Raw genomic sequence first — 23,534 nt, 5'->3', positions numbered from 1 at the left:
GCATTCAGCAACATTCTTGGGGCATCTTAGAGTTTCATGCACGCGGCCGACTTGCCCTGGGGAGCACCCTGCATGGCGCGCGCATGGGGCTGGCTTCCAGCCTTTCCCTCTCCTCCCGCTTCTGTTTCTCCCCTGCATTTAAAGTGCCACTTGTTTTTACGTTGTCCCTTTTTTTTTTTTTAATTAAAAAATTTTTTTAATCTTTATTTTTGAGAGAGAGAGAGAGAGACAGGGCAAGCGGGGGACGGGCAGAGAGAGAGGGAAACGCAGAATCCGAAGCAGGCTCCAGGCTCCGAGCTGTCGGCACAGAGCCCGACGCGGAGCTAGATCCCATGAACCGCGAGATCATGACCTGAGCTGAAGTCGGATGCTTGACTGACTGAGCCGCCCAGGAGCCCCTCGTGTCGTTCTGTTTAGATTTGTGTGGAATCATGACGCTTTCTCAGTCTGGATTTTCAATCTTGTTTTGATTTCCGAAATCCTCCTTCTCTTGTTAATTTGTAAGAGCTTTTAATGCATGTGCTTCTGATGGCACGCGATTCACCCACTGCAAGCGTTTTCGGTGTGCTCCCAGATTTGTGCAACCGCCCCCCGTCAGTGTAAGACTTTCCTCACCTCAGAAAGGGACCCACCCGCCTCCTGGCCTACTTGCCTGCTGTGGGCATTTTGTGGAAATGGACTCACAGAGGAGGTGGTCTTTTGCATCCGGCCTCTTTCCCTCAGCCTGACACCCTGGGGCCCGTCCCCGCCGTGGTGGTGCTTCTGGAAACATCCCCGCGCCTGGAGAGTCCAGTCTGTCTGTCCCCTCGTCCGCTGAGGCGCTGGGCGTGGCTTCCCCATCTGGCTCTTGTGACGACGCTGCCGTGAGCGCGGTGTGAACGTGTGAGTGTTCATCTCTCCGGGTGTGTGCCCCGGGGATGGAGTTGCGGGGCGTGTTGTGACCGTGTGTAACTGCTCGAAGAACGCGTCTTGATTTTCTATGCTGAGCCGTCTATCGTGTTGACAATCTCTCTTTTGACATTTAAAGCTCGGGTTCAGTGGGACCGCCTCTCGATAGGAGGGGAGCGGAGGCCGGGAGCCAGCGTGGTTTTCTCCCGCGGGGTCAGCTTCCCTCTCTCCAGCCTGTGACCGCCGTGGTGGCCACGGTCAGTCCCGCCTGGGGGCTCGTAGGGGCCTCTCCCGTGGGCCGAGGGCCCTCCTTGCGCCTCCGTGTGGGGTTGCTCGCTCTGCTAGGACGCTGTCGCCGCGCTGCACCGGCTTTTCCACGTCTTCTTGAGAACGTGGGAGAACGTGGCCGGGGTAAGAACAAGGAAAGGGCCGGGCGGCGAGCCCGGGGGGAGGTAGGGGGACCCGAGCTCCACTTTGCGGCCCGAGGCTGGTGGGAGCCATGATTAAAAGTGTGCCAGTGTGTGTCTCCGTGTGTGTGCGTGTGTATGGGTGTGTGCACACGTGGGGGTGTGGGTTAGTGTGCGCGTGTGCACCTGTGGTGGGGGCTGAGTCCAGCCTCACCCTCTCACCCGGCTGCTCTGTCCCTTCCATCCTCTCCCCTGCTTCCCCCAAAGTCCCCGCCCCCTGCCAAGGGCCCCTCCCCCTTCCTCAGACCCACGCAGTGCCACCCTTGGGTCCCCTGGCCCCCCTGCGCGGCCCCGGGATGCTCCTGGAGCGCCCCCCGGCCCCAGTGCCCCATCTCAGCTGCGGGGGGAGCAGGGTCTGCCTGGGGGCCGGGGCGCGGCATCGGCTCTGTGAGCAGGGGCAGCGGCTGCGGGTGGAGGGGCGCTCAGTCATGGTTGCAGAGGCTGAACTGGCAGCAGACAATGGACACGTGGGGGCCGAGGCCCAGGGTAGAGATGTCGGGGCAGCTGGTCTGGCACGACTTGGTCACCATAGGCAGGTCGATGAGGCTTAAGGGGACCCCTGGGGTGGACGGAAGGCTCCCTGAGCCTCTGCACTGCGCGCCCCCTGCCCCACCGGCCACCAGCGCAGCCCCCCTCCCTCGGGCCCTCTCCGGGGCTGAGGCCAGGGGGTGCTCCCCCCGCCTTGCTCCTGACTTGCTGGGAGCCTGGACCAGGTCCGCCCCCTCTGAGCCTGGCTTTCTTCTGGGCAAAGAGTCCACGGCTGGCCCACCCCACACGCGCCCCACTCACGGGTGGCGATGGTGACGCAGTAGTTGGAGTTCCGTGGGCATCTGAACGCACGGGTGCACCCTCCGAAGTCCTTGCACTGGTGACACATCAAGGCTTGGGCTGCAGCCGCGGGCGGAGGGACAGGTGGATGGACAGACGGGGACACAGGTGTGGGCAAGTCCTGCCTAATAGCACCCGCTACTCCTACCCAGCGCCCCACTGTCATTCTCAGGGCCCTAGCCCTGCATCCTGGGGTGCCGACCTCTCAAGACCTCCCAGATGGGGGGGTGGGGGAAGGTCACCATGTACGAAGCATCAGCCCAGGGCCGGGCAAGGTCCCGAGGCTCCAGCCTGTGGGACCGCGCTCTTCACGGGAAGCGGGGGCCAGGCCTGGGACCACGACTGGATGGGTGCTACGACTGGAGGCCGCTCTTCTGAGTCCCCCAGCCAGGAGAGCACTGGCCCGGGGTGGGGGCAGGATGGGGTCCTCTGGGCTTGCTCTGTGACATCCCAGGGGAGTGGAGCAGGGCCGCACCCTGAAGGAGTTGAGAGTTGGGGGGAGTCTGGGATGGAGGGAAGGTGGTGAGGGCTCCCCAAGACACGACCGTGCCCATTTTCACCTTGGGGGGGGGCGGCCTGGGCAGACCCCATTAGGCCCACCGGCACCTTAGTTCAGGTGGCTAAAGTGACAGGGCCTTGCCGGCCTCTGTGGGAAGCGGGGACCAAGGGTGGCAGGTGTGCTGGGCGGTGAAGGGCCGGAGGGAGGCCCGAGGGAGGCGGGAGGGAAGCCAGCACGGCTCTTTTCCGTGTCCCGTTCTGTGAGGACATCACTGATTCTTCTGGAACACTGAGTTCACTCCATCAATGTCTGCCGCTCTGCCCTCCCACGTGGGCACTGCGCGGGGCCCCACAGCCGCTCTGCCTGCCTGGCTGTCTGTCCTTTTGTCCCCCTCCTCCCCACACTTCCCGCCCCCCCCTCCCCGCCTGTCCTTCTCTGGTTCCTGAGCTTCTGTGCAGGAGGTCGAGCCATGGCACCCGGCCCTGCCCTGGCTGCCCGCGCGTCTGGGCACAAACACAAGGCCAGAGCCACAAGGCCCGCACTGCCCCCACTCGCCGTGTGCAGGCTCGGAGCCCCAGGACGCTCGCACCAGAGTCCAGGAAAACACGCTCACCGCCCCCCTCACTCCCTGGTCAGCCCTTCCGGCCTCGTCCACCCATCGCCCTGGCTCTGCCCCGGGTCGGCACACTTTCAGGCCCGGGTCCTTGACCGTGGTGGTGCACGGCACACTTGAGCCAAACCACATACCCACGGGCACTCGCACGCACACCCGGGCAGGGGCTCCCGGCCCCCTCCCGGCCTCACCCTCTGCTCCCCCCCCAACCCCGGGGGGCTGTGGGCGGCGCCCTCCCAGAGCCACAGAGCCGGAGGTGGAGACAGGATGTGTCCACCGTGGCGGGGCGCCCACCGTCAGCCTACACTCGCCCGCCAGCCCCACAGAGCAATCTGAGACCCCACATGTGACCAGGAGAGGTGACGTTCCCGTCACAAAGCCCAGCAAAGCTGCTTGAAGCCACCCTCACATCAGGCCTGAGGACGGTGTGGTACGTTGCATACGCCGCCACCTAGTGGACAGACAGGGGAGTGTCACCGGCAGACCCGGGCAGTCTGGGTCTCCAGGGCGTCAGCGAGAGAAGCAGCTCCTGCCTCCTGCTCTCCTCTGCTCACCCCCCACCCCCAGATGCCTCCCTGCGCTGCCCATACTGTGCCTTCTGTTCTCCGGCAAAACAGGCCCAGCTTATTTGCCACTCCGCTAGGGAGGCCTCCTGCGGTTCCGGGCAGAGTTGATGGCCCCTCGTCTGACAGGCCCACCACGATCTGCTGACGCCTCTGCCCCAGCCTGGTGATGGGGTCCCTGCCCCCACGTGGTCTCACTCAGGGCTGGCTCCCCATCCCCGCTGCCTCCGACGTGACGGACACGAGCGGGCATTTCGCCCACTCTTCTGACCCAGAGCATCCCTCACATAGCACCCCTCCTCTGTACCTAGTGGGACTGAGGAGAACTTTGTGGAGGGAGGGAAAGAAGGAAAAAGGAAAGGAAGGAAGGAAGGAAGGGAGGAAGGGAGGGAAGAAGGAAGGAAGGAGGGAAGGAGGGAAGAAAGGGAAAGGGAGGAGGGAAGGAAGGAAGGAGGGAAGGAAGGAAAGAAGGAAGGGAGGGAGGAAGGAAGGAGGGAAGAAAGGGAGGAAGGAAGGAAGGAAGGTGAAGGGAGGGAGGGAGGGAGGAAGGAAGGAGGGAATGAAGGAAGGAGAGGAGGGAGGGAGGACAGAAGGAAGGAAGGAAGGGAGAGAGGGAGGGAGGGAGGGAGGAGGGAAGGAAAGCAGGAGGGAAGGAAGGAAGGGAGGAAGGAGGGAAGGGAGGAAGGAGGGAAGGAAGGAAGGGAGGGAGAGAGGGAGGGAGGACAGAAGGAAGGAGGGAAGGGAAGAAGGAAGGGAGGAGGGAAGGAAGGGAGGAAGGGAAGAAGGAAGGGAGGGAGAAAGGAAGAAGGGAGGAAGGAAGGAAGTGAGGGAGGGAGGGAGGAAGGAAGGAGGGAATGAAGGAAGGAGGGGAGGAAGGAAGGAAGGAAGGTGAAGGGAGGGAGGGAGGGAGGAAGGAAGGAGGGAATGAAGGAAGGAGGGGAGGAAGGAAGGAAGGAAGGAAGGTGAAGGGAGGGAGGGAGGTAAAGGGAGAGAGGGAGGAAGGAAGGAGGGAATGAAGGAAGGAGGGAAGGAAGGAAGGAGGGAAGGAAGGAAGGAGGGGAGAAAGGAAAGAAGGAAGGAAGGGAAGAAGGAAGGAGGAAAGGAAGGAAGGAAGCAAGGAGGGAAGGAAGGAAGAAAGGAAGGTGAAGGGAGGGAGGGAGGAAGGAAAGAGGGAGGAAGGAAGGAGGGAAGGAGGGAGGAAGAAAGGAAGGAGGGAGGGAGGGAGGGAAGGGAGGGAGGAAGGAGGGGAGGAAGGAAGGGGGAAGGGAAGGAGGAAGGAAGGAGGGAATGAAGGAAGGAGGGAAGGAAGGAAGGGGGAAGGGAGGGCGGAGGGAGGGGGAAGGGTGGCCAGGTGTGCAGGCTTCCGGGTGTGTGTCGTCTTCCGATCGGTGCAGCAGGCAGGACACCTCCCACCCTGCCCCTGTTGGCTCTAAACCGGGACTGGCGTGCGGACTGGGGGGAGCGCACTTCCCAGGGGTAGCAGGGAGAGGGCGCCGACCATGATGTGGCCTGTGGGGCTCCTGTGATCCACTGCACCTGGGCTAAGCCAGGGGAGGGAGGAGGGGCCTGTGGGCGGCCCCTCCCAGATGCCACCCCGACTCCCCCCCCCCCCGCCCCCCTGACCTAGTCCCGGCGGTGACAGACTTTCCCCGTGTGGAGCTCAGGTCCCCAAACCCCTGTCCTTCGGCACTGGTGACCCAGGAGCAGTTCTTAGGGGTCATAGATGAGACCCGGGCCCCGAGCCTCACATACGTTCCCCGCCGGACAGAGGGCTTGCACAGGGCCCGGGCATGGTCGGGAGGGTCCCAGCAGGTAGAGACACTGGCAGACCCCAGAGGGTGGTGGGTGGAGCCCTATGCCCATGCCAGGGGCTGTCCGGACACTCCCTCTGTCCATCTCATTTAGGGCCATGGCCGCGAGGAGGGTGCCAGCCCAGATGTGGAAACAGAGGCCTGGCCAGGTGAGGGCTGGGGGCCGGGGGCCGGTCGGGGTTGGGTCAGGGGCCCAGATGGGTTCGTTCGGGCATCTGGGTGGGAGCGGAGATGCCATCCACCTCGGGCGGGAGGAAAGATGATGAGGCCGGGTGTGCGCAGCCCCATTTGAAGGAGATGTCCCCAAGGAGCCCTGAGGCAGGCATCCGGCCCGAAGGGCCTGGAGCCGACCAGCCGGGGCCAGCGATGGCAGAGGTGGGCACAGCCGAGTGCGGAAATGGCCCGAGTGAGGTGACTGGACCCAGATGGAAGCCAGAGTGAGGAAGCAGAGGCCGGGGTCCCAGCAGGAGGGACTTAGGAGGGGGCCCGGAGAGGGTGGGCCCAGGAGACAGTGCCGGCCAGGGAGGAGGGCCGTCAGACTCAGTGTGGGGGGATCGCTGCTGAGTTGGAGAGGCCTGTGGGGGAGGTCGGCGGGGGAGGGGTGTCGAGCTGGGGCAGGGCACAGAGAGACGGGCAGTTCTTACAGGGCACAAGGACAGCGCTCGGGGCTCAGCTGATGGGCCTGTGGGTCCCGGAAGGGGCTGGGGGAACTACCGGGTGCTGCCCACGGGCAGAGGGTAGGAGCTGGCTGGTGGGGCGGGGCCGGTGCCCCAGAAAAGGGGGTCAAGGGGGCAGGAACCGGGGTCCTCTGAGGTAGGAAGCCACATCCCGGGGCTCGGTGGTGGCTGAGGCTGGGGGACCGGCTTAGAGCAATGGTGGGGAGTGGAGGCGGCACCCGGGACTCACCCAGCTCCAGGCTCAGGGCGGCAGCCAGCAGGAGCCCGAGGAGCAGCCGCATGGTGTCCCGGAGAGAGGCTGGTGCCCCGGGCAGCCAGGCTGCCATCTTATACCTGCCGCTCCCACTCGCCTGCCAGCTGACTCAGCCACGGAGCCAGGCTGGGGCCCACGCGGCGCTGGGCCACCCGGCCCCCAGGCTGGAGGGCGAGCCCCGTTTACCGCATCAACCCTTCCCTGTCCAGCAGGTAGGATAATCCCGGTCGTAGGGCGAGGATCACGCCAGCCCACCCGGCAAGGAGGCACAGGCAGCACGTGGCCTCTCGTGTCCCGCGGGAGGGTCACCCCTCCCCCTAGACACGTCGAGGAAGCGGAGGCTGCCCGGCAGGAGCCCTGACCAGCGCTGCCCCCGGGGTGTCAGGTGACCAGCTTCCCTCCAAAGGGCTGAGCATGTGCCTCCTCAGCCGGCCGCCTGTCCGGTGGGCCTCTGCCCACGAGTGGCAGCTGGGAGCCGCCCGCCTGGCCAGAGTGCTGAGGGCTCGCGTTCGCTGCCGTGGTCACGCCGCAGGGCCCAAGACCTGCGGCTGTTTTCCCCTGCGGTGGGGGGAGAGCAGAAAGGTATTTGAAAGGGTCCCGTGACGGGTGACACCCGACAGCAGCCAGACATGCCAGGGTGACCCACGAGCCACACCGCTCTGCTAAGAGCTGTCGGGGCTGGGGCACCACGGGGGCAGTGCAGGTGGCTGTCCGTGGGGAGCCGGCCCCACCGTCCGGGGATCCCCGTGCGTCTGCTCTGGCTCCCGGGTGGCTTCTGTCCACCCCTCTAGCTTGTGGGCTCCTTAGGGCTGGGGGCTGGAGGGCTGGAGAAGGAGCCAGAAGACTGGGGTGCTAGGTGGGTTCCTGGGGTCCCGCCTCCCCCCACCAGCGTTCTCTAGGGGCCCCTCTCAAAGGGTGGGATGGGTGAGTTGCTGGGCCCGCCTCCTTCCCGTCCTGCTTGGTCCCCTCCCGCCGGTCGTCCCCTTGCCTGTGCCAGTCCGGGCTCCGACGTCGACTGGATGAGCCAGGGTGAACAGGAGTCTGGGACAGACAGAGCCGGCGTGACCAGCCATGCCAGACCCAAAAGGTGGACCTGAGCTCAGACCAAGGTGGCTGGGGAGGACAGAGAGCAAGGCAGACACATTTATTCATCCATTTATTCACTCACTCCGTGAGATATGGAGCGGACCCCTCGGGTGCAGAGTGTAAGCAGAGGAGGGAGCTCTGGGGTGAAGGCGGATGCTTGTGCCGGTCAGGGTCAGGGTCAGGGTCAGGGCTAGGAGTTAGCATTAGCATCTGACAGGGACACGGCCCCGGGAAGTGTGACGAAGGGAAGGGACGCCACCCGTCAATCCATCCGTCTGTCCGTCTGAGGCCTCCTGTGTGCTGGTCACTTACACCCACAGCCTCGTTAACCCCCACGAGGCCTCAGCTCGGCGGGGACGGTCGTTCCCATTTTATCAGTGAGACAACGGAGGCTCAGAGATGTGAACGGGGAACTCCCGGCAAGTTCAGTGGTGGGAGCTAACAAAACGCACTGAGAGGGCACGAGGCAGAAAGAGGCCTCTCCCTTTCTTTGTACCCTTTCCAGAGGTTTAGAAGCAAGAACAACATACACGCTCACGGAACAAACCAGCCGCTGTAAAGGGGATGACGATGCGGTTGGTGCCGCCCCCTGCCCCCCGCCCAGCAGGGCACCTCAGCCCTGGACGCACACCTTCCTGACGCCTTCTCTCCGTGCAGGGCCGGTGTCTCTAGGGGGGCGCCCACAGCCCCAGCTTCTCAGCTGTGCCCCAGGACAAGGCACAAAACAGCCACAGGAGGGGGCACAGCACAGCCAGCACAAGGGACCCCCAGGCTGCTTTGAGACGCCACAAAGACCTCTGAGGAGCCCGAGCATCTATTCACATCCAGGGGGTGCTCGATTCTGTCGGAAGGATCCTGGAGTCACGTTGGCGCCCCTGCGCTCTCCCCCGTTGGCGACGCCAGCCCACAGCCTGGGACACAGACTGCGGGCCGGTCGCCCTGCTGCTGGTCCTCACGCCTTCTCAGATCTCTGGTTCCACTTTTCTCCTGCGAAGCTTTCCTGACCCTAAACTCTTGTAATTACTTCACAGGCTAAGATTGTTTTCCGTTTACAAACCCACCTCCTGGGCTTCGCCCTCTCAAGCTCCCAGCTGCTGGGAGAAGACAGTGCGCAGTGGGGCAGGCCTGTGGGGGTCGGGCGAGGTGGCCAGCCAGCCTGCCGGGCGGGCCGCCACATCATTGCTCCATGCCTCAGTTTCCTCACCTGCAAAGGTGGCACGATAATGGCTTCCACCTTGCAGGTGGTCGTGGAGCGCTCAGAGCCACGACCACAGGGAAACCAGACAGATGTGGGTTACCATCCTCGTCGGCGACATCCCCACTGGCATTTCCCACTGGGGCCTGGCCCAGTATTGGTTGAGGGCTTTCCGGGGGCTCTGTGCTGGGTTTCAGAGACATCCGGGCCAGGCAGAGCCCTATCTGTGGCGGTGGAGGGGGTGGCATGGTCCTGGGGGACCTGGTGCGATGTTGTGGGTGTTGGCCTTGGACCAGGTCACGGTGGAGCACGGGCAGAGGGGTGCAGAGGGCAGGTGTGGGCACCCCCATACCATGGCAAGCCCAGCTCGCTGGATCCCTGCTCTCAGTGACCCCAGAGCCCACAGGGGGACACGCGAGGCTCTAACTTCATCCCCCCTGTGATGGAGGAGGGAGGACTGATCCCGTGTCCCTCCCAGCTCTGGCCTACGATGCCAGCTGGCCCAGGATGAAGGTCTTACACAAGCGATTTAACGACGGCTCCCAAGCCTCTCCCACTGAGTCAGGAGGTCAAGGCTGGCGGTCTGGCTTGCTCCCAGCCTCCCCAGGGAAAGGCTCACACAGGATCGGTCCTCGGGGGGAGGAGACACCCAAGTCTCCTGTGGGGGCTGAGCCCTTGACCTCACACTCCTTGGGGTACAGCTCCTTCCTGCCTCTTGGCCCAGGATGAGACCCATCTTCCCAGACCTACTGGGAGGTCCAACCAGGTCGGCCTGAGGACCCCTACCCAGGCTGGCCCAGGCTCTCCTCGGGTATCCTGATCCCTTGAGATCTGGAATCACAGCTTGGAGCTCTCCAGGTTGAATCTCTAGCACAGGCTCCCCGATCAGGGCCATGCTTCGGGGCAAGGGCTTCTGAGTCCCGGGGACTGTCCTACCACACAGGCATTTGTTGTAATGCTGCCAACTTGGGCCCAGCCAGCTTTGAAGGGACTCCTGGGCCCCTCCAGAGATGCTGAGCTGGGGACACTGGTTAGGTAAGGACGCTCAGGCCCTGTGTGACCTGGGCCACAATGTCGCATGTCCAGTCTGACTTCACTGGAAGGAGGGCCAATGTTTCCTGGGCCACCCTTATCCAGGATTGTTGTTGCTGGGTGACTCTTGTTTCCTAAACCAGGCCAGGGATGGGGTTCACCTAGGCTGGGTACCCTTTAAATAATGCCAATTCTTGGGCCCCCGAGAGTCCCCAATACCCCACTGGGTTGGGGGCACCTGGAGACCATTCCCCAAATCAAAGAGGGAGCTCTTTAGCCCGGGGAGGACTTCTCTTTCTCCCCTTGGGCAGAGTCAGAGGGTGAAGGGTCCCATGGAGACCCTCAGGCTGGTGGGCTCAGCCTCTGGGCCGGGGCCGGCTCACCGGCTCTCATTCAGCCAGGCCCGCGGGCCAGAGCAGGTGGGGACCAGCCACGAGTGGGTGTGGACAGTGGTGCTTTGTATTGGAAGGTGCAGAGGGACTTCCGGGATTCTGGAGGGAACCTGGTCATCTGAATCTCAGACCCTGCTTCCTCCAGCCTCTGTCCCCCAGACCTCCTCTTTCTCTTCTTAGGAACATGCCGCCCACCCCCAGCCCCGCCCACACACCCCTCCACCCCAGGCCAACCGGATAGGTGCTGCTGCTCAACCCACTCCGTGAAGGGGCAGGCGAGGGCTGAAAGACCAAGCTGTTTGGCCCCACCTTCTCCCTGCCAAAAATAGCCCCCGGTCAGCTCTCAGGCTCCACCAAATATAGCCTGCCTGCCCTGCCCCCAAGAGCCTGCAGCCTCAGGCCAGGGTGGGGCATGTGGCAGGTCAAGGGTTTGGCCTGGCAAGAAGGGGAAGAACCTCTCACCAGGCTTCTGGGGCTGGGGACCTCAGGGCTCTCTTCAGAACAGGCCCGCCCCCTCCCCTGCCCAGGGCCGCCTGGAGACACAGGACTTCCTGGAGACACAGGACTTCGCTGCACTACTCCCTGGGACGGCTGACAGGGACAAAGGCCTTCCTCACATGCCCACAGAGACAGCCCTCGTGCGCCTCCAGAAAGCCCTTCTTCCTAGGGTGCCCCCCACCCATCCTGGGTCCCTACTGTCCCCCACCCCTCCACACCCTTACTGGGCAGACTGCGGCAGCTGCCAGGAAGGTGGGCCAAGTCCCCTCAAATCAGTGTTCCTCAGCCAACTGAGAACCCCAACCGAGCAGCACATTTTGCCAGACACCCCCCTCCTTGGGCAGAGGAGGGGCGAGCTCTCCCACCAAGGCCAGACAACTTTGGGAGGGCTGGTCCCACATCAACCTTTTGAGAATGAAAGTCCTGGTCTGGGAGGAGGCCCCAGGCCGCGAGCCCCCCGAGTCCTGAAGCTGACGGTCCTGGGTGTGGTGGGGGGGGGGGCACCAGGTGGGTGGGGGACGCAGGTGAAAAGGTGGGGCTGTGCCTCTCAGAACTCGGTCCTTGAGTGGGTCTTGGTGGGGGGCAGGGATTTAGAGCAGACCCCAGACAGTAGCCAGGAGGATGGGGGCCAGGGCCAGGGCCCCCGGCACGGCGAGGCCAGCGCTGTTGCAGAGGTCATACTGGCAGCAAGATGTGGTGGAAGCATGTTTGGAGTAACCGTCGTACACGGTCTCGAAGCAGCTGGGCACACACGACTTGCTCACCTTCATCCTGGTCGGCGTGTAGTCTGCACGGGGGAGCTGGGCTAGGACCCCACGTTGGCCCGACTCTGACATGCAGGGTCTTTAGGGCAGGCTCTCCCTCAGCCAGGTGCTCCCAGAAAGAACCCCAGGGCAGGTGGGGCCTCCCTCCTCAGTCCCCCCCCCCCGCCCGCCGCTCCTAGGGGCAGGCAGAACACCCCCTCCTGCTCCCCGGGGGCACCCCAGTGACTCACAAGTGCGTGTGGTCATGCAGTAGGTGACCATGGCCGGGCAGCGCATGGGATTGAAGCAGTTCTCGCCGTTGTAGGCGCACACGTGGCAGTCCAGAGCCTGGGCTGGGAGCCGGGGGATGGGGTGGGAGCTGGATGGGTGTCGCACAACGGGTGGGGGGGGGGGGAGGCCCCTCCTCCAGCCCGGCAGGCCCCAGGTCCCATCCCCTCCCCCCCCCCCCCCCCCCCCCCCCCCCCCCCCCCCCGGGGCACAGCTGGAGGCAGAGGTGGTTTTTAGGAAGCCTGGCCGCCCTCCCCACTCCCGGCCGTCCTGCCCCCAACAAGGGTCTGTCCATCCGTCTCTTCTCCATCTTACCCCGAGGGAGGCCCACCAGGGCCACGAGGAACAGGGTGAGCAGGGGCGCCATGGATGGAGGCGAGAGGACAGAGTGGCAGTGGGGAGTCAAATGGCAGCTGGTCCTTGATTTCAACTCAGGCTGGGTCAGGGGCGGGGCACAGAGCGGGTCAGACAACCCCCTGCCCTCCCCGGCTCCCGGTTTACTGGAGGCACTGCGGCCCTGCACAGAGGAGGACAAAAGAGGGTGGTCACCCAAGGGGACCCGGGCAGGGGTGCTGGTGGGAAGGTTTCCTGAAGAAGGGGACCCAAAAAGAGAAGGAGGCGGGGGGGCGGGGGGGACAGTCCAAGTGGAGAGACTCGTGTCTACAAACAGATCTGTCTTGCAGGTTAAAGGGGTGGTGCGGGGAGGAGGGTTCATGCAGGGGGCCCACGGAGCCTGCCACACAGCTCCTCCTCACCGAGGGCCCTGAGTACAGGTGAGCGGCCAGGGCACCGCTAGGCCCCAGGGTGGGCCTCTCCTCACTGCTTCCCCTCTGCTTTGCCCCTGGGGTGTCCTTGCGTGGGTCCCCCACTTCCGCTACTTTCAGGGCCGAGGCGGGGGCCGCTCTCCCGGGAAGACCTCCGGAGCCCAGTCTTACTTGGGCTTCAGGTCTGAGTCCTGGCCCGGCGGGAGCTCCTGGCAGGAACAGGCTCTGATCAGCCTGTGGGGAAATGCGCTTGGGGCGACCACGCGGCAGGAGAGCAGGAGGAACTTCCCGGTCCCTACATGGTGCTCGGGATGGACACGTCCAACCTCTGGCTGGGGGGTGGGGGGAGTCTGGACTACGACTTCCCTCCCCTCCCCCTGCGGGGATTCTCGTGGCCCAGCGTCCCGTCCCAGGGGGCCAAGCCTCCGCCCCTCCGGAGAACAGCAAACCAACCCGTCAACCCAGTTCCCAAGAGTCACCCTCAGGGTGCGGAAGGCCGGAGTGAGAACTGGCCTGGCTGCTCCGCTTCCCGCCCCTTGCCCGCGAGCCCCGCCCCGAAGACTGCGGTCCCAAGCAGAGTGGGGGAGGTTTCGGGATAACCTAAACCGTGACCTTCAGCACGCTGAGCCTCCGCTGCGCCCAGGACTCACCCGCGGCCGCTCGCCAGCTCTTCCCTGGGCCTGAAGGCTCGGCCGGACGGGCGCCCCGCAGTGACCACGCCGGAATGCCCCTCCGCGGCCTCCAGAAGCTGCCAGCCAGGCCTGACATCGCCGCAGGAGGCCCCGCCCCAGCCCGCCCCCGGCCTGCTTTGCACCGGCCCCAGCCCCGCCCCGGTCCGCCCCCGGCCGGCTTTGGACCCTCCCCGACCATGGGCCCCGCCCCGGTCTGCCCCCGGCCGGCTTCGGACCGGCCCCAGCCCCGCCCCGGTCCGCCCCCGGCCGGCTTTGGACCCTCCCCGACCATGGGCCCCGCCCCGGTCCGCCCCCGGCCGGCTTTGGAACCTCCCGACTCCGCCCCCAACTCTATTTCATCTAGGCCCCGCCCAGGCTCCGCCCATCTCCCCTCCCCCGCGCCCTAGGTCCGCCCAGGCTCCACCTATCCCCTTTCCTGCCCCGCCTTAGCCCCGCCTCGGTCCCGCCTTCAGCCCCGCCCAGTCCCGACCCCGCCCTAGGCCCGCCGCCTCTCCGCTCAGGCTCCGTCCAAGGTCCTGTCCAGCTTCGTCCCTCCCGCCGCCTCCGGGTTCCTCTTTCCCCGTGGACTCGAACCCCACCCAGCCCTGGCATCGCGGAGAGCCAGCCACGCCCAGATATGTATGCTGCCCCCCGGTGACATCCACGCGATCCCCTCAGATGCACGCTCACCGCTCAGGGACTATCTCCATGGGATCTGGCCGCTGTCACCCACCCAAATCTTGGGTTTCTCCCTGCTTCTGGCAGCTTGTCTTCGCCTGCTCACCCCCGCCATCACCGGGCCCCTCATTCCTTGAGCCCAGTTCAACCGAGCTGCTGCGTGGAACAACCGCCCCCCCCCCCCCCCCCCCCCCCCCCCCGGGAGCGCAGTGACCCCTGGACCCGGCTCCCTATTCAGTCTGCCTGCGTCTCCACCTGGCCCTGCCTTCCCTGTTGAGTGACTTCTGCGTTTTACCTAGCATTTCTGGGCTTCCGTCCCCACACCTGGTCCCATCTAGAAAAGTGAAAAATCAAGCCTTGAAAGGATCCCATTATTTCACGGACCCCTCCCACCATAATAATATCAGTATTAAATAATTGTGGTGTTTTTTTTTTTTTTTTAATATACAACTTTCTCAACATTTAGTTTTCTGCTGTTTTGGGCAAAATTTAGGATTTTCATGGGCCCTAAACTTTTCATTTTTTTCTTTAATTTTTGTTTTGTTTTGTTTTCGTGTTTATTTATTTTGAGATAGAGAGAGACAGAGCACGAGCAGGGGAGGTGCAGAGAGAGAAGGAGACAGAGAATCCCAAGTAGACTCCACGGTGTCAGTGCAGAGCCCAACACGGGGCTCAACCTCATGAACCATGAGATCGTGACCTGAGCCGAAATCAAGAGACGCAGGCATAACCGACTGAGCTACCCAGGCGCCCTTTTCCATTTTTTTCTAATGTGAAACACACACACACACACACACACACGGTTTTTTTGACCATAAAAGTTTTTTTTTTTTCTTTCTTCATTTGAAGGAGATGGAGTACCTCTGGATCCAAGCAGGCCACCTCTCTGGGCAGATTGGGTGTTTGGTCCCCCTATTGGCCAATAGTCTCCGAGAGGCCCCATGTCCCATAAATATTCTCATCCTCACGAGGCTCACACTCTAACGGAGTAGCGAATAAACACATGGGTCAAAACCAGAGCATGTCACTGGCTTCAGCATGAGGCCGTGATGAATTGATAAGAACGGGTTTATGGCCCCGCCTTAAACGACTAAAATATGGAGTGTAAACAAAGCACTGGTTTTTGGACATGGTGTGACAGGCAAACAGACACGGCGATTCTGGAGGAAAGGGACTCCGGTGAAGGGAGGGGCTGCAGGCCGCAGCACTAGGGGAACCAAAGAGAGCCCACGGTCTCCCTGATGGAGGAAACAAGTGGAGAGGCGGGGAGGCCAAGGCAGCTGGAATTTCCAGGGCAGAGCCCGGATGGAGAACTGCCCAGGAGAGAGCTAGGAGGTGGGCAGAGGGTTCCATGCACACATTTGAGGAACTTAAGAAGAGGCAGAAGAAGCCGCTGAGAGGGGGCAGGCAAACCAGTCCCCAGAGTCACACAGGCCCTGGGGGTCACCTGCGTGAGTGGGGAGCAGAGACCTTGAAAGTTGGGGCCACCGGACAGAGTGCTCAGAAGGAAACTGCCCTAATCGTGGGGCCTGCTTGGGCCTAGATTACAGATCACACTGAGTTCCACCTGACCGAGCATAAGAGCAAGTCTTGAAAGGGTCCAATTGTCTCCACTAACTTGATTGCATCCTGAGACAGAACCCAACATTATTTAAAAGAGAAAATAAGCCAGCATCTTACAATGTAAATTTCATCTAATTAAATACCGGATAGTCAATTGAAAACCCCAGCAGGCATGCCAGAAAGGAAGGAAAGGTGACCCGTGGTGGGGAGAAGACAGTCCTTAGAGCCATGAGCGCCACCGCTGGTCGTGTCCGTGGGCAAGCACATGAAAAGAGACACTGTATTTCCCATATTCAAGCAGACAGAGGAGGGCACGGCTGTGTCGGGGAGCCTCAGGAAACAGAGAAAACACAAACGGAGCTTCTAAAGATGGAAAAATAGCCGGGTGGAGTTAACAGCCCACTTGGGTCTGCAGGGCAAAGATCAGCGGACTTGAAGACTAAGCATGAGGAAGAGGGTCCCAGGACACAAAGAATGAAAAGGGACAGCACAGTGGGGGTCTGTGTGTCGCTGGAGTCCCAGGAGAGGTGAGGAAGAGAAAAAGGTTTTCAAAGAAACAATGGCCAAATTTTTCCGAATTCGTTAAAAACTGTACACCCATGGAACCCAGAAACTCAATGAACCCCAAGCACAAGAAATATGAAGAAAACTAGGCCAAAGCACCCCGTGTGCAGGTGCCGTGGCAGCGACAAAAAGGAAACACTGAGGGCCCGGCAGACTGTGCGCAACGACCAGGGTGACCAGCCCTCGAGTGAAGAAGACAGAAAACCCAAAGCAGACAGGGCAGCATTGCCCACCTGGAAATGCCAGAGGGGCGGCTGCAGAGCCCTCCTGCAGGGCAGTGGAGGGGGGGTCTGCAGGCAGAGGGAAATTATGCGGCGCCCACACACATCCACACGGAGGAATGGAGAACACCAGAAATGGGAAAAAGAAGGTACTCATCTTATTTTTAAATGACTTTATCATTATTATTATTATTAATGTTTATTATTTTTGAGAGAGACACAGAGCATGAGTGGGGGAGGGGCAGAGATCGAGGGAGACACAGAATCCGCAGCAGGTTCCAGGCTCTGAGCTGTCAGCACAGAGCCTGATGTGGGGCTCGAACCCATGAATGGTGAGATCATGGCCTCAGCTGAAATTGGACACTCAACCGACTGAGCCACCCAGGTGCCCCTGTCTTATTTTTAAATGACTTTAGAAGATAATTGGCTGCTTAGAGCACAAGTAGTAACAATATATTAAGAGATCTTTAGCAAATGTTGAAGTAAATTGTGTGACAGTGGTAGCACTCACAGCCCCAGACGGGAGAAGGAAGTGCACTGTTGTGAGTTTATTGCCTGCATGTGAAATGGCACAGTTCTTGAACACAGACTGTAATAAATTAAAGATGTGCACTATGAACACTAAAGCAACTGCAGAGAGAGAGAGAGAACAAGGAGATAAAATGGAATCAGAAAAAAGTAATCTGTTCGTCAAAGAGAAAGTAGAGGAAGGGGGAGAGGGAAAAAGCGTGGGGCCAAGGAGAAGACAATGGGAGAAGAGACTCAAAGCCACCTGCACCCGAACCCCACTCTGTGGTCGAAACTCTCAGTGAGGAACAGAGACAGAGCCACGTATGTGCTGTCCTCAAGGAGCCCGCTGTACGTATACAGACACAAACAGGCTGAAGTCAATGAGAAAGAGACACCATGTTAACTCTGATTAAAAGAAAGCAAGAGTGCCATATTGATATCAAAGTGGGTTTTGGAGTGGAGAATATAACCAGCAAGGAATGGGGACACTACATAACCTTGATGGGTTATGTAGGGCACAGAGCAAGTGTTTATGTGTTTATGCCCCTAAGTGTTTATGCCCCTAAGTGTTTATGCCCCTAACAATTGAACTTCAAACACATGAAGTACAGTAGCCTGGCAGAACTGAAGAGAGCAGAGGAAGATTGGGATTACAAAGGTTTCAACACTCCTTTCTCAACGTCCCAGGGCAGAAGTGGACACAATCCTAAGGACAGAAGGGAAGTGAGCAGCACGACCACCCAGCGTGGCCTGGTTGATGTCCTGCTGGGGGTACACACCTTTCTGAGTATGCACAGAGCATTTGCCAAGATGACCTGTGCTCTGGGCCGTGAGACACAGCTCAATGCATTTACAAGGATTGAAACCATACGAACGGTTTCTTTAGACAACAGTGGGATTCAATTAGATCCTGAGAACAGAAAAATATTTGTAAGCTCCCTCAAATATTTAGAAACTGAGCAACACATTTCTAACTAATCTATGGGGTTGCTGGGAGAACTGGACAGCAAAGTGCAAAGGAATGACACTAGACCACCTTCTTACACCACACACAAAAATAAACTCAAAATGGATGAAAGACCTAAACCTAAGACAGGAAACCATCAAAACCTTAGAGGAGAAAGCAGAAAACAACCTCTTTGACCTCAGCCATAGCAATTTCTTACTCGACAGATCTCCAAAGGCAAGGGAAACCAAAGCAAAAATGAACAATTGACTTCATCAAGATAAAAACCTTCTGCACAGAGAAGGAAACAACCAGCAAAACTAAAAGGCAACCGATGGAATAGGAGAAGATATTTGCAAATGACATATCGGATAAAGGGCTAGTATCCAAAATCTATAAAGAACTTACCAAACTCAACACCCAAAAAACAAATAATCCAGTGAGGCAATGGGCTGAAGACACGCATAGACACTTTTCCAAAGAAGACATCCAGATGGCCAACAGACACATGAAAAGATGCTCAACGTCACTCATCATCAGGGAAATAAATAATCAAAGCCACACTGAGATACCACCTCACACCAATCAAAGTGGCTAAAATGAACAAATCAGGAAACAACAGATGCTGGCGAGGATGTGGAGAAGCGGGAACCCTCTTGCCCTGCTGATGGGAATGCAAACTGGTGCAACTGCTCTGGGAAACAGAGTGGAGCTTTCTCAAAAAATTAAAAATAGAACTACCCTATGACCCAGCAATAACACTGCTAGGAATCTACCCGAGGGATACAGGAGTGCTGATGCCTAGGGACACATGTACCCCAATGTTTATAACAACGCTTTCAACAATAGCCAAATACGGAAAGAGCCTAAGTGTCCATCAACTGATGAATGGATAAAGAAGATGTGGTTTATACATACAATGGAATACTACTTGGCCATGAGAAAGAATGAAATCCTGCCAGCAGCAACATGGATGGAACTGGAGGGTATTATGCTAAGTGAAATAAGTTAGTCAGAGAAGGACAGATATCATAGGTTTTCACTGATATGTGGAACTTGAGAAACTTAACAGAAGACCATGGGGGAAGGGGAAGGGGAAGGGGAAAAAATAGATACGAACAGAGAAGGAGGAGGCAAACCACAAGAGACTATTAAATATAGAGAACAAACTAAGGGTGGATGGGGGGTGGGTGGGGGAGAAGGGAAAATGGGTGATGGGCATTGAGGAGGGCACTTGGGATGACCACTGGGTGTTGTATGTAAGCCAATTTGACAATAAATTATGTTCATTAAATAAATAAATAAATAAATAACCTGTGGGTCGAAGGAGAAATTTGAAAGGAAATTAGAAAAATTTCCAGTCCGACAAAAGTGAAAGCACAATACAGCAAAGTCGGGTGCAGCTACAGCAGCTTCGGAAGGGAAGTGTCAGCACCAGCGCTCACATTAGAAAACCGGAAAGGTCCCAACAGGACGACCTCCACCCCACCTTCAGAAACCAGAATGAGAAGAGCAAAGCAAAGCCCAAGGAAGCAAAATAAAGGAAATAACAACAGTAAAAGCCCACACGCACAAATCGATGACACAGAGAAAGAAAAACTATGGGGAAGATCAAGCAAACCAAAAACTGATTCTTTGAGAATATCACTACAATTTTTAAACCTCTGGCCAGACTGATCAAAAAGAAACAGATGAGGCCAAGCACAGAGCAGGAATGAGAAAGGGGGCATCGTGACAAGTCATAACCACATTATGCCAATACATCTTACAACTTAGGTGACATGGGACAGCCCCCTCACAGGCACAAGCCAGCAGTGCTCACTCAAGAGGAAAGACATAACTTATTATCCCTCTATCTTTTGAAGAAATGGGATTTGTAGTTTAAAAGCTCCCTCCCCCAACAAAACTCCAGTGAATTCTACAAAGCATTTAAAGGAAGAATAATACTGATTCTCCATAACCATTTCTGGAAAATCAGGACCCACTGATTAGGAGGCCACCATGGCCCTGATAACCAAACCTGACACAGACATTATAAGAAAAAAAACTATAGACCGGCATCTCTCACAGACATAGCTGTAAAAGTTATGAACAAAAGTATGGCAAATGAATCCAATAATAGAGAAAAGGAAATACAAAATGACAAAGCACAATTCTGGTTTAACATCTGAATATCGATGAGTGTGATTCACGATATGCACAAGACGACCACCTGCATAGATTTGGGAAAAACATTTGACAAAATCTAACATCCATTTCTGATTAAACAAACCAACCTCTCAACAAACTAGGAATAGGAGGGAACTGCCCTAGCCTGATAAAGGCATCTACGGAAATCCTACAGCTAATATATTCAGTTTGGAAAGACTGAACTCTATCCTCCAACAGCAGGAGCAGAGTGGGGGCCTCTGATGGTTCTTATTCAGCTGCGTACTGGAAGCCCATCCGTGAAATGAGGCAAGACAAAGAGATAAAAAACACAAAGATTTGAAGGGAAATAAAACTGCCCCTATTTTTCAGGTGACAGGCCTGTTCGACATAGAAAATTTTAGGGACCCAGTTTTTCAAGATGGCGGAGCAGCATAGACGTTTTCAGCTTGTCTGGTCCCTGAAACACAGCTAGATGAGCACCAAACCATTTTGCACACTTAGGAAATTGATCTGAGGATTAACATAACACTCCGCATAACTTGAGCCACAGAACTCAGCAGGGACACGGCGCAGAGAGGTGAACTGGGGGAGAGAGAAGCCCTGGAGGGTAGGGAGCTGTATTTGTGGAGAGAGGACAGAAAAATGGGGGAGAGTACAGGAAAAGCACTCCCCCCAAAAGTAGCTGGAGAGAAATAGAAAGAGTGGAAACACCCACAAGTGACTGAAGAAGAAAGGGAGAAAGGAGAGGGTTTTAATACTGTTAAACTCCATAAACAGGGGAGAGCAGAGTCAGAAATTCCACAGCTCAATACCTGAGGGTGCTCTGGCCGGAAGGCCGAATCCCCAGGAGCAGGCAGCGAGGTCCTTGAGGTCCTCGGGGTCCTTGGGCCACATGGGGAGAAGAGGTTCCCCTGCTTGGAGGGCATTTGGTAGAGGCCATACAGCCTCCCCACAGGCAAGGGTCCCAGTGGACTCGGAGAACAGCCACCTTTGCTGGTACTGGCACAAAGACGCCAGGGTGCAGTGAACACATGGTGCCTGCCATGTGTTGTTACCATCACCTCTGAACCTCTGCACAAACGTTCTCTGGGGCAAGCTGGCACCCAGCCATTGCTCAATGAGAGGGTTGGACCAGGTCCAAGCCGCAGGGTTCTCAGAAGTGAAGGATTGGGAAACACAGCCCCATCTGAGATAAAATTCAGGAGGGAGGTGCCACCTAGCAAGCTGATGGCTTGGACGTGGACAGAATAGAAGTGAGGAGTAGACAGAAGCCAAAGACAAAAGAGGGGTACTTGATTGAGGGTCAGTGAGAGCACAGAGTTACTGTGCCAGAGACTAGGAAGCTGGGTGAAGCCATTTCCACCTCTCCAGCCCATGCACATATGCATGCACAACCTGATCCACCCCAGTAAGCTAAGCAGTGCCACCTAGTGGAGAATTGAGCCATTACACCAAGTCCCACCCAAATGCGACCTCCAAGCACATGCCCTAGAGGACCAGAACGAGTCTCTCCACCTGCTTAGTGTACGGACTATAGAGTGCTTCATGGTTTCAGTTCTAGGGGAAACTGGATACAACATCATTTGGGGTTCATTCTGTTTGCTGGTTCATCTATCTGTTTTTGTTTGTTTTTTGTTTCTGTCTTTGTTCAAATTGGGTTTTTTCTTTGTCTTTTCTTTTTCTTGGATATAGAAAGAGAAAAATCATTTTTTGTTTTCTTTAATTTTTTTTTAAATTATTTTTACTGTTTTTAATTTTTTTTGTAATTTTTTAATTCTATTTAACTTTCTTCATTTCATTTTATTCTATTTTATTATATACTTTTTAAATTTTAAACGTTTTCTTACATTTTTCTTTCTTTTTGTTTTTTTCTTTCTTTTCTTTCCTTTTTTCTCTATTCTAACAAGCTTCTTTCAACAACCAGACCAAAACACACCTAGGTTCTAGCTTCCTTTATTTGACTTTTTGTGTTGTTTTTAATTTTTTTATTTTAATTTTTTATTTTATTACTTCTTTTTCTTCTGCCAAAATGACAAAATGAAGGAATTCACCCCAAAAGAAAGAACAGGAAGAAATGACAGCCAGGGGCTTAATCAACACAGATATAAGCAAGACGTCTGAACTAGAATTTAGAACCATGATAATAAGAATACTAGCTGAGGTTGAAACAGGCATAGAATCCCTTTCTGTGGAGATAAGAGAAATAAAATCTAGTCAGGAAGAAACTAAAAATGCTATAACTGAGATGCAATCTTGAATGGATGCCACAGCGGCAAGTATAGATGAAGCAGAATAGCAAATCTGCAATATAGAAGACAAAATTATGGAGAATAATGAAGCAGAAAAAAAGAGGAAAACTAAGGCAAAAGAGCACAATAAAAGAATTAGAAAACTCAGTGACTCATTAAAAAGGAATAACATCCAGGGGCACCTGGGTGGCTCAGTCGGTTAAATTTCCAACTTCGACTCAGGTCATGATCTCCTGGTTCATGAGTTCAAAGCCCACGTCTGGCTTTGTGCTGTGTCTCCCTCTCTCTCTGCTCCTTTCCCCCGTCTCTCAAAAATAAATAAACGTTAAAAATAAAATAAAAAAGATTCTGTCTCTTTCTCCCTCTGCCGTCTCCTAGCTTATGTGCTTGTTCTCTCTCTCTCTCTCTCTCTCTCTCTCTCTCTTAAAAAAAAAGGAATAACATACAAATCATAGGAGTCACAGAAGATGAAGAGAGAGAAAAAGGGGCAGAAGGTTTATGTGAGCAAATTATAGCAGAAAACTTTCCTAATCTGGGGAAAGACACAGACATCAAAATCCAAAAAGCACAGAGAACTCCTATTAGATTCAACAAAAACTGACAATCATAAAAGCACATCATAGTCAAAGTCACAAAATACATAGACAAGGAAAGAATTATGAAAGCAGCAAGGGGAAAAAAATTCCTTAACCTATAATGGAAGACAGGTCAGGTTTGCAGCAGACCTATCCACAGAAACTTGGCAGGCCAGAAGGGAGTGGCAGGTACATTCAACGTGTTGAATTGGAAAAATATACGGCCAAGAATTCTTTGTCCACAAAGGGCTCTCATTCAAAATAGAAGGAGAGAGAAAGTGTTTCCCAGACAAACAAAAACTAAAGGAAATCTAAACCAGTCCTGCAAGAAATTTTAAGGGGAATTTGCTGGGTGGAGAAAAGACAAAACAAAACAAAAAAGACCGAAATCAACAAAGACTAGAAAAGACCAGAGAACATCTCCAGAAACTCCAACTCTACAGGCAATACAATCACACTAAATTCATATCTCTCAGTAATCACTCTAAATGTCAATGGACTAAGTCCTCCAATCAAAAGACATAGGGTATCAGAATGGATAAGAAATCAAGACCCATCTATAAGCTGCTTACAAGAGACACATTTTATTTATTATTATTATTTTTTTAAAGACACATTTATTCAGCGTCATGATCAGACTATTACATTTAGCAATCAACAGCATGGGTGCAAAAAAAAAACCCTACATTAAAAGCCTTTGTTGGAATGCTTTACACTTTCCACACAACAAAAACTAAAATAACCTGTTATACAATTAGTCACAAATACAGTCCTCGAGTTTTTTGCCCATATACATGAGTGTTGTCTAA

The 23,534-nt window shown here is 56.4% G+C and overlaps 2 protein-coding genes and 1 long non-coding RNA gene across 6 annotated transcripts; 1 reads left to right on the top strand and 2 right to left on the bottom strand.

Annotated features, from left to right (window-relative positions):
- Window positions 1-1,611: 1,611 nt before the first annotated feature.
- SLURP2 (secreted LY6/PLAUR domain containing 2) lies at window positions 1,612-6,686 on the bottom strand. The gene is made up of 3 exons (XM_045453457.1): window positions 6,576-6,686; window positions 2,145-2,243; window positions 1,612-1,914 (listed from the first exon to the last, which is right to left on the bottom strand). The coding sequence occupies exons 1-3, from the start codon at window positions 6,670-6,672 to the stop codon at window positions 1,778-1,780; spliced, it is 333 nt and encodes a 110-aa protein (XP_045309413.1). The 5' UTR covers window positions 6,673-6,686; the 3' UTR covers window positions 1,612-1,777.
- LOC123585380 lies at window positions 5,236-23,447 on the top strand. Its single transcript, XR_006706125.1, has 3 exons — window positions 5,236-5,246; window positions 16,046-16,053; window positions 23,337-23,447. It is a non-coding gene; the product is annotated as an uncharacterized LOC123585380 (long non-coding RNA).
- Window positions 7,739-13,401, bottom strand: LOC123585376 (ly-6/neurotoxin-like protein 1). 4 transcript variants are annotated; one of them, XM_045453451.1, is made up of 5 exons: window positions 13,248-13,401; window positions 12,769-12,806; window positions 12,149-12,350; window positions 11,797-11,898; window positions 11,529-11,645 (listed from the first exon to the last, which is right to left on the bottom strand). In XM_045453451.1, exons 1-5 carry the CDS (start codon window positions 13,363-13,365, stop codon window positions 11,608-11,610), a joined length of 498 nt encoding a protein of 165 aa, XP_045309407.1. In that variant the 5' UTR covers window positions 13,366-13,401; the 3' UTR covers window positions 11,529-11,607. The 4 variants fall into 4 exon arrangements, with proteins under 4 accessions (XP_045309409.1, XP_045309406.1, XP_045309408.1 ...); XM_045453453.1 differs by lacking the exon at window positions 12,769-12,806 and having other exon boundaries at window positions 7,739-11,589; window positions 13,248-13,391; XM_045453450.1 differs by lacking the exon at window positions 13,248-13,401 and having other exon boundaries at window positions 7,739-11,589.
- Window positions 23,448-23,534: the final 87 nt, after the last annotated feature.

Source organism: Leopardus geoffroyi, chromosome C3, assembly GCF_018350155.1.
Source record: "Leopardus geoffroyi isolate Oge1 chromosome C3, O.geoffroyi_Oge1_pat1.0, whole genome shotgun sequence".
NCBI classification, from domain to species: Eukaryota; Metazoa; Chordata; class Mammalia; order Carnivora; family Felidae; genus Leopardus; species Leopardus geoffroyi.
Note: the sequence above shows the minus strand (reverse complement) of the source record. Positions and strands in the feature narration are given on the sequence as shown.

What these genes read in the sequence shown, in the direction of transcription:
- SLURP2 (XM_045453457.1), bottom strand. Translation starts at nt 6,672, where the DNA reads ATGGCAGCCTGGCTGCCCGGGGCACCAGCCTCTCTCCGGGACACCATG. An exon ending in CGCCCTGAGCCTGGAGCTGG is followed by an intron (nt 2,244 to 6,575) that starts GTGAGTCCCGGG and finishes CCGCGGCTGCAG; the next exon opens with CCCAAGCCTTGATGTGTCAC. An exon ending in CTGCGTCACCATCGCCACCC is followed by an intron (nt 1,915 to 2,144) that starts GTGAGTGGGGCG and finishes CGTCCACCCCAG; the next exon opens with GGGTCCCCTTAAGCCTCATC.
- LOC123585376 (XM_045453451.1), bottom strand. Translation starts at nt 13,365, where the DNA reads ATGTCAGGCCTGGCTGGCAGCTTCTGGAGGCCGCGGAGGGGCATTCCG. An exon ending in GACTCAGACCTGAAGCCCAA is followed by an intron (nt 12,351 to 12,768) that starts GTAAGACTGGGC and finishes TCCTCTGTGCAG; the next exon opens with GGCCGCAGTGCCTCCAGTAA. An exon ending in CCTGGTGGGCCTCCCTCGGG is followed by an intron (nt 11,899 to 12,148) that starts GTAAGATGGAGA and finishes CCCGGCTCCCAG; the next exon opens with CCCAGGCTCTGGACTGCCAC.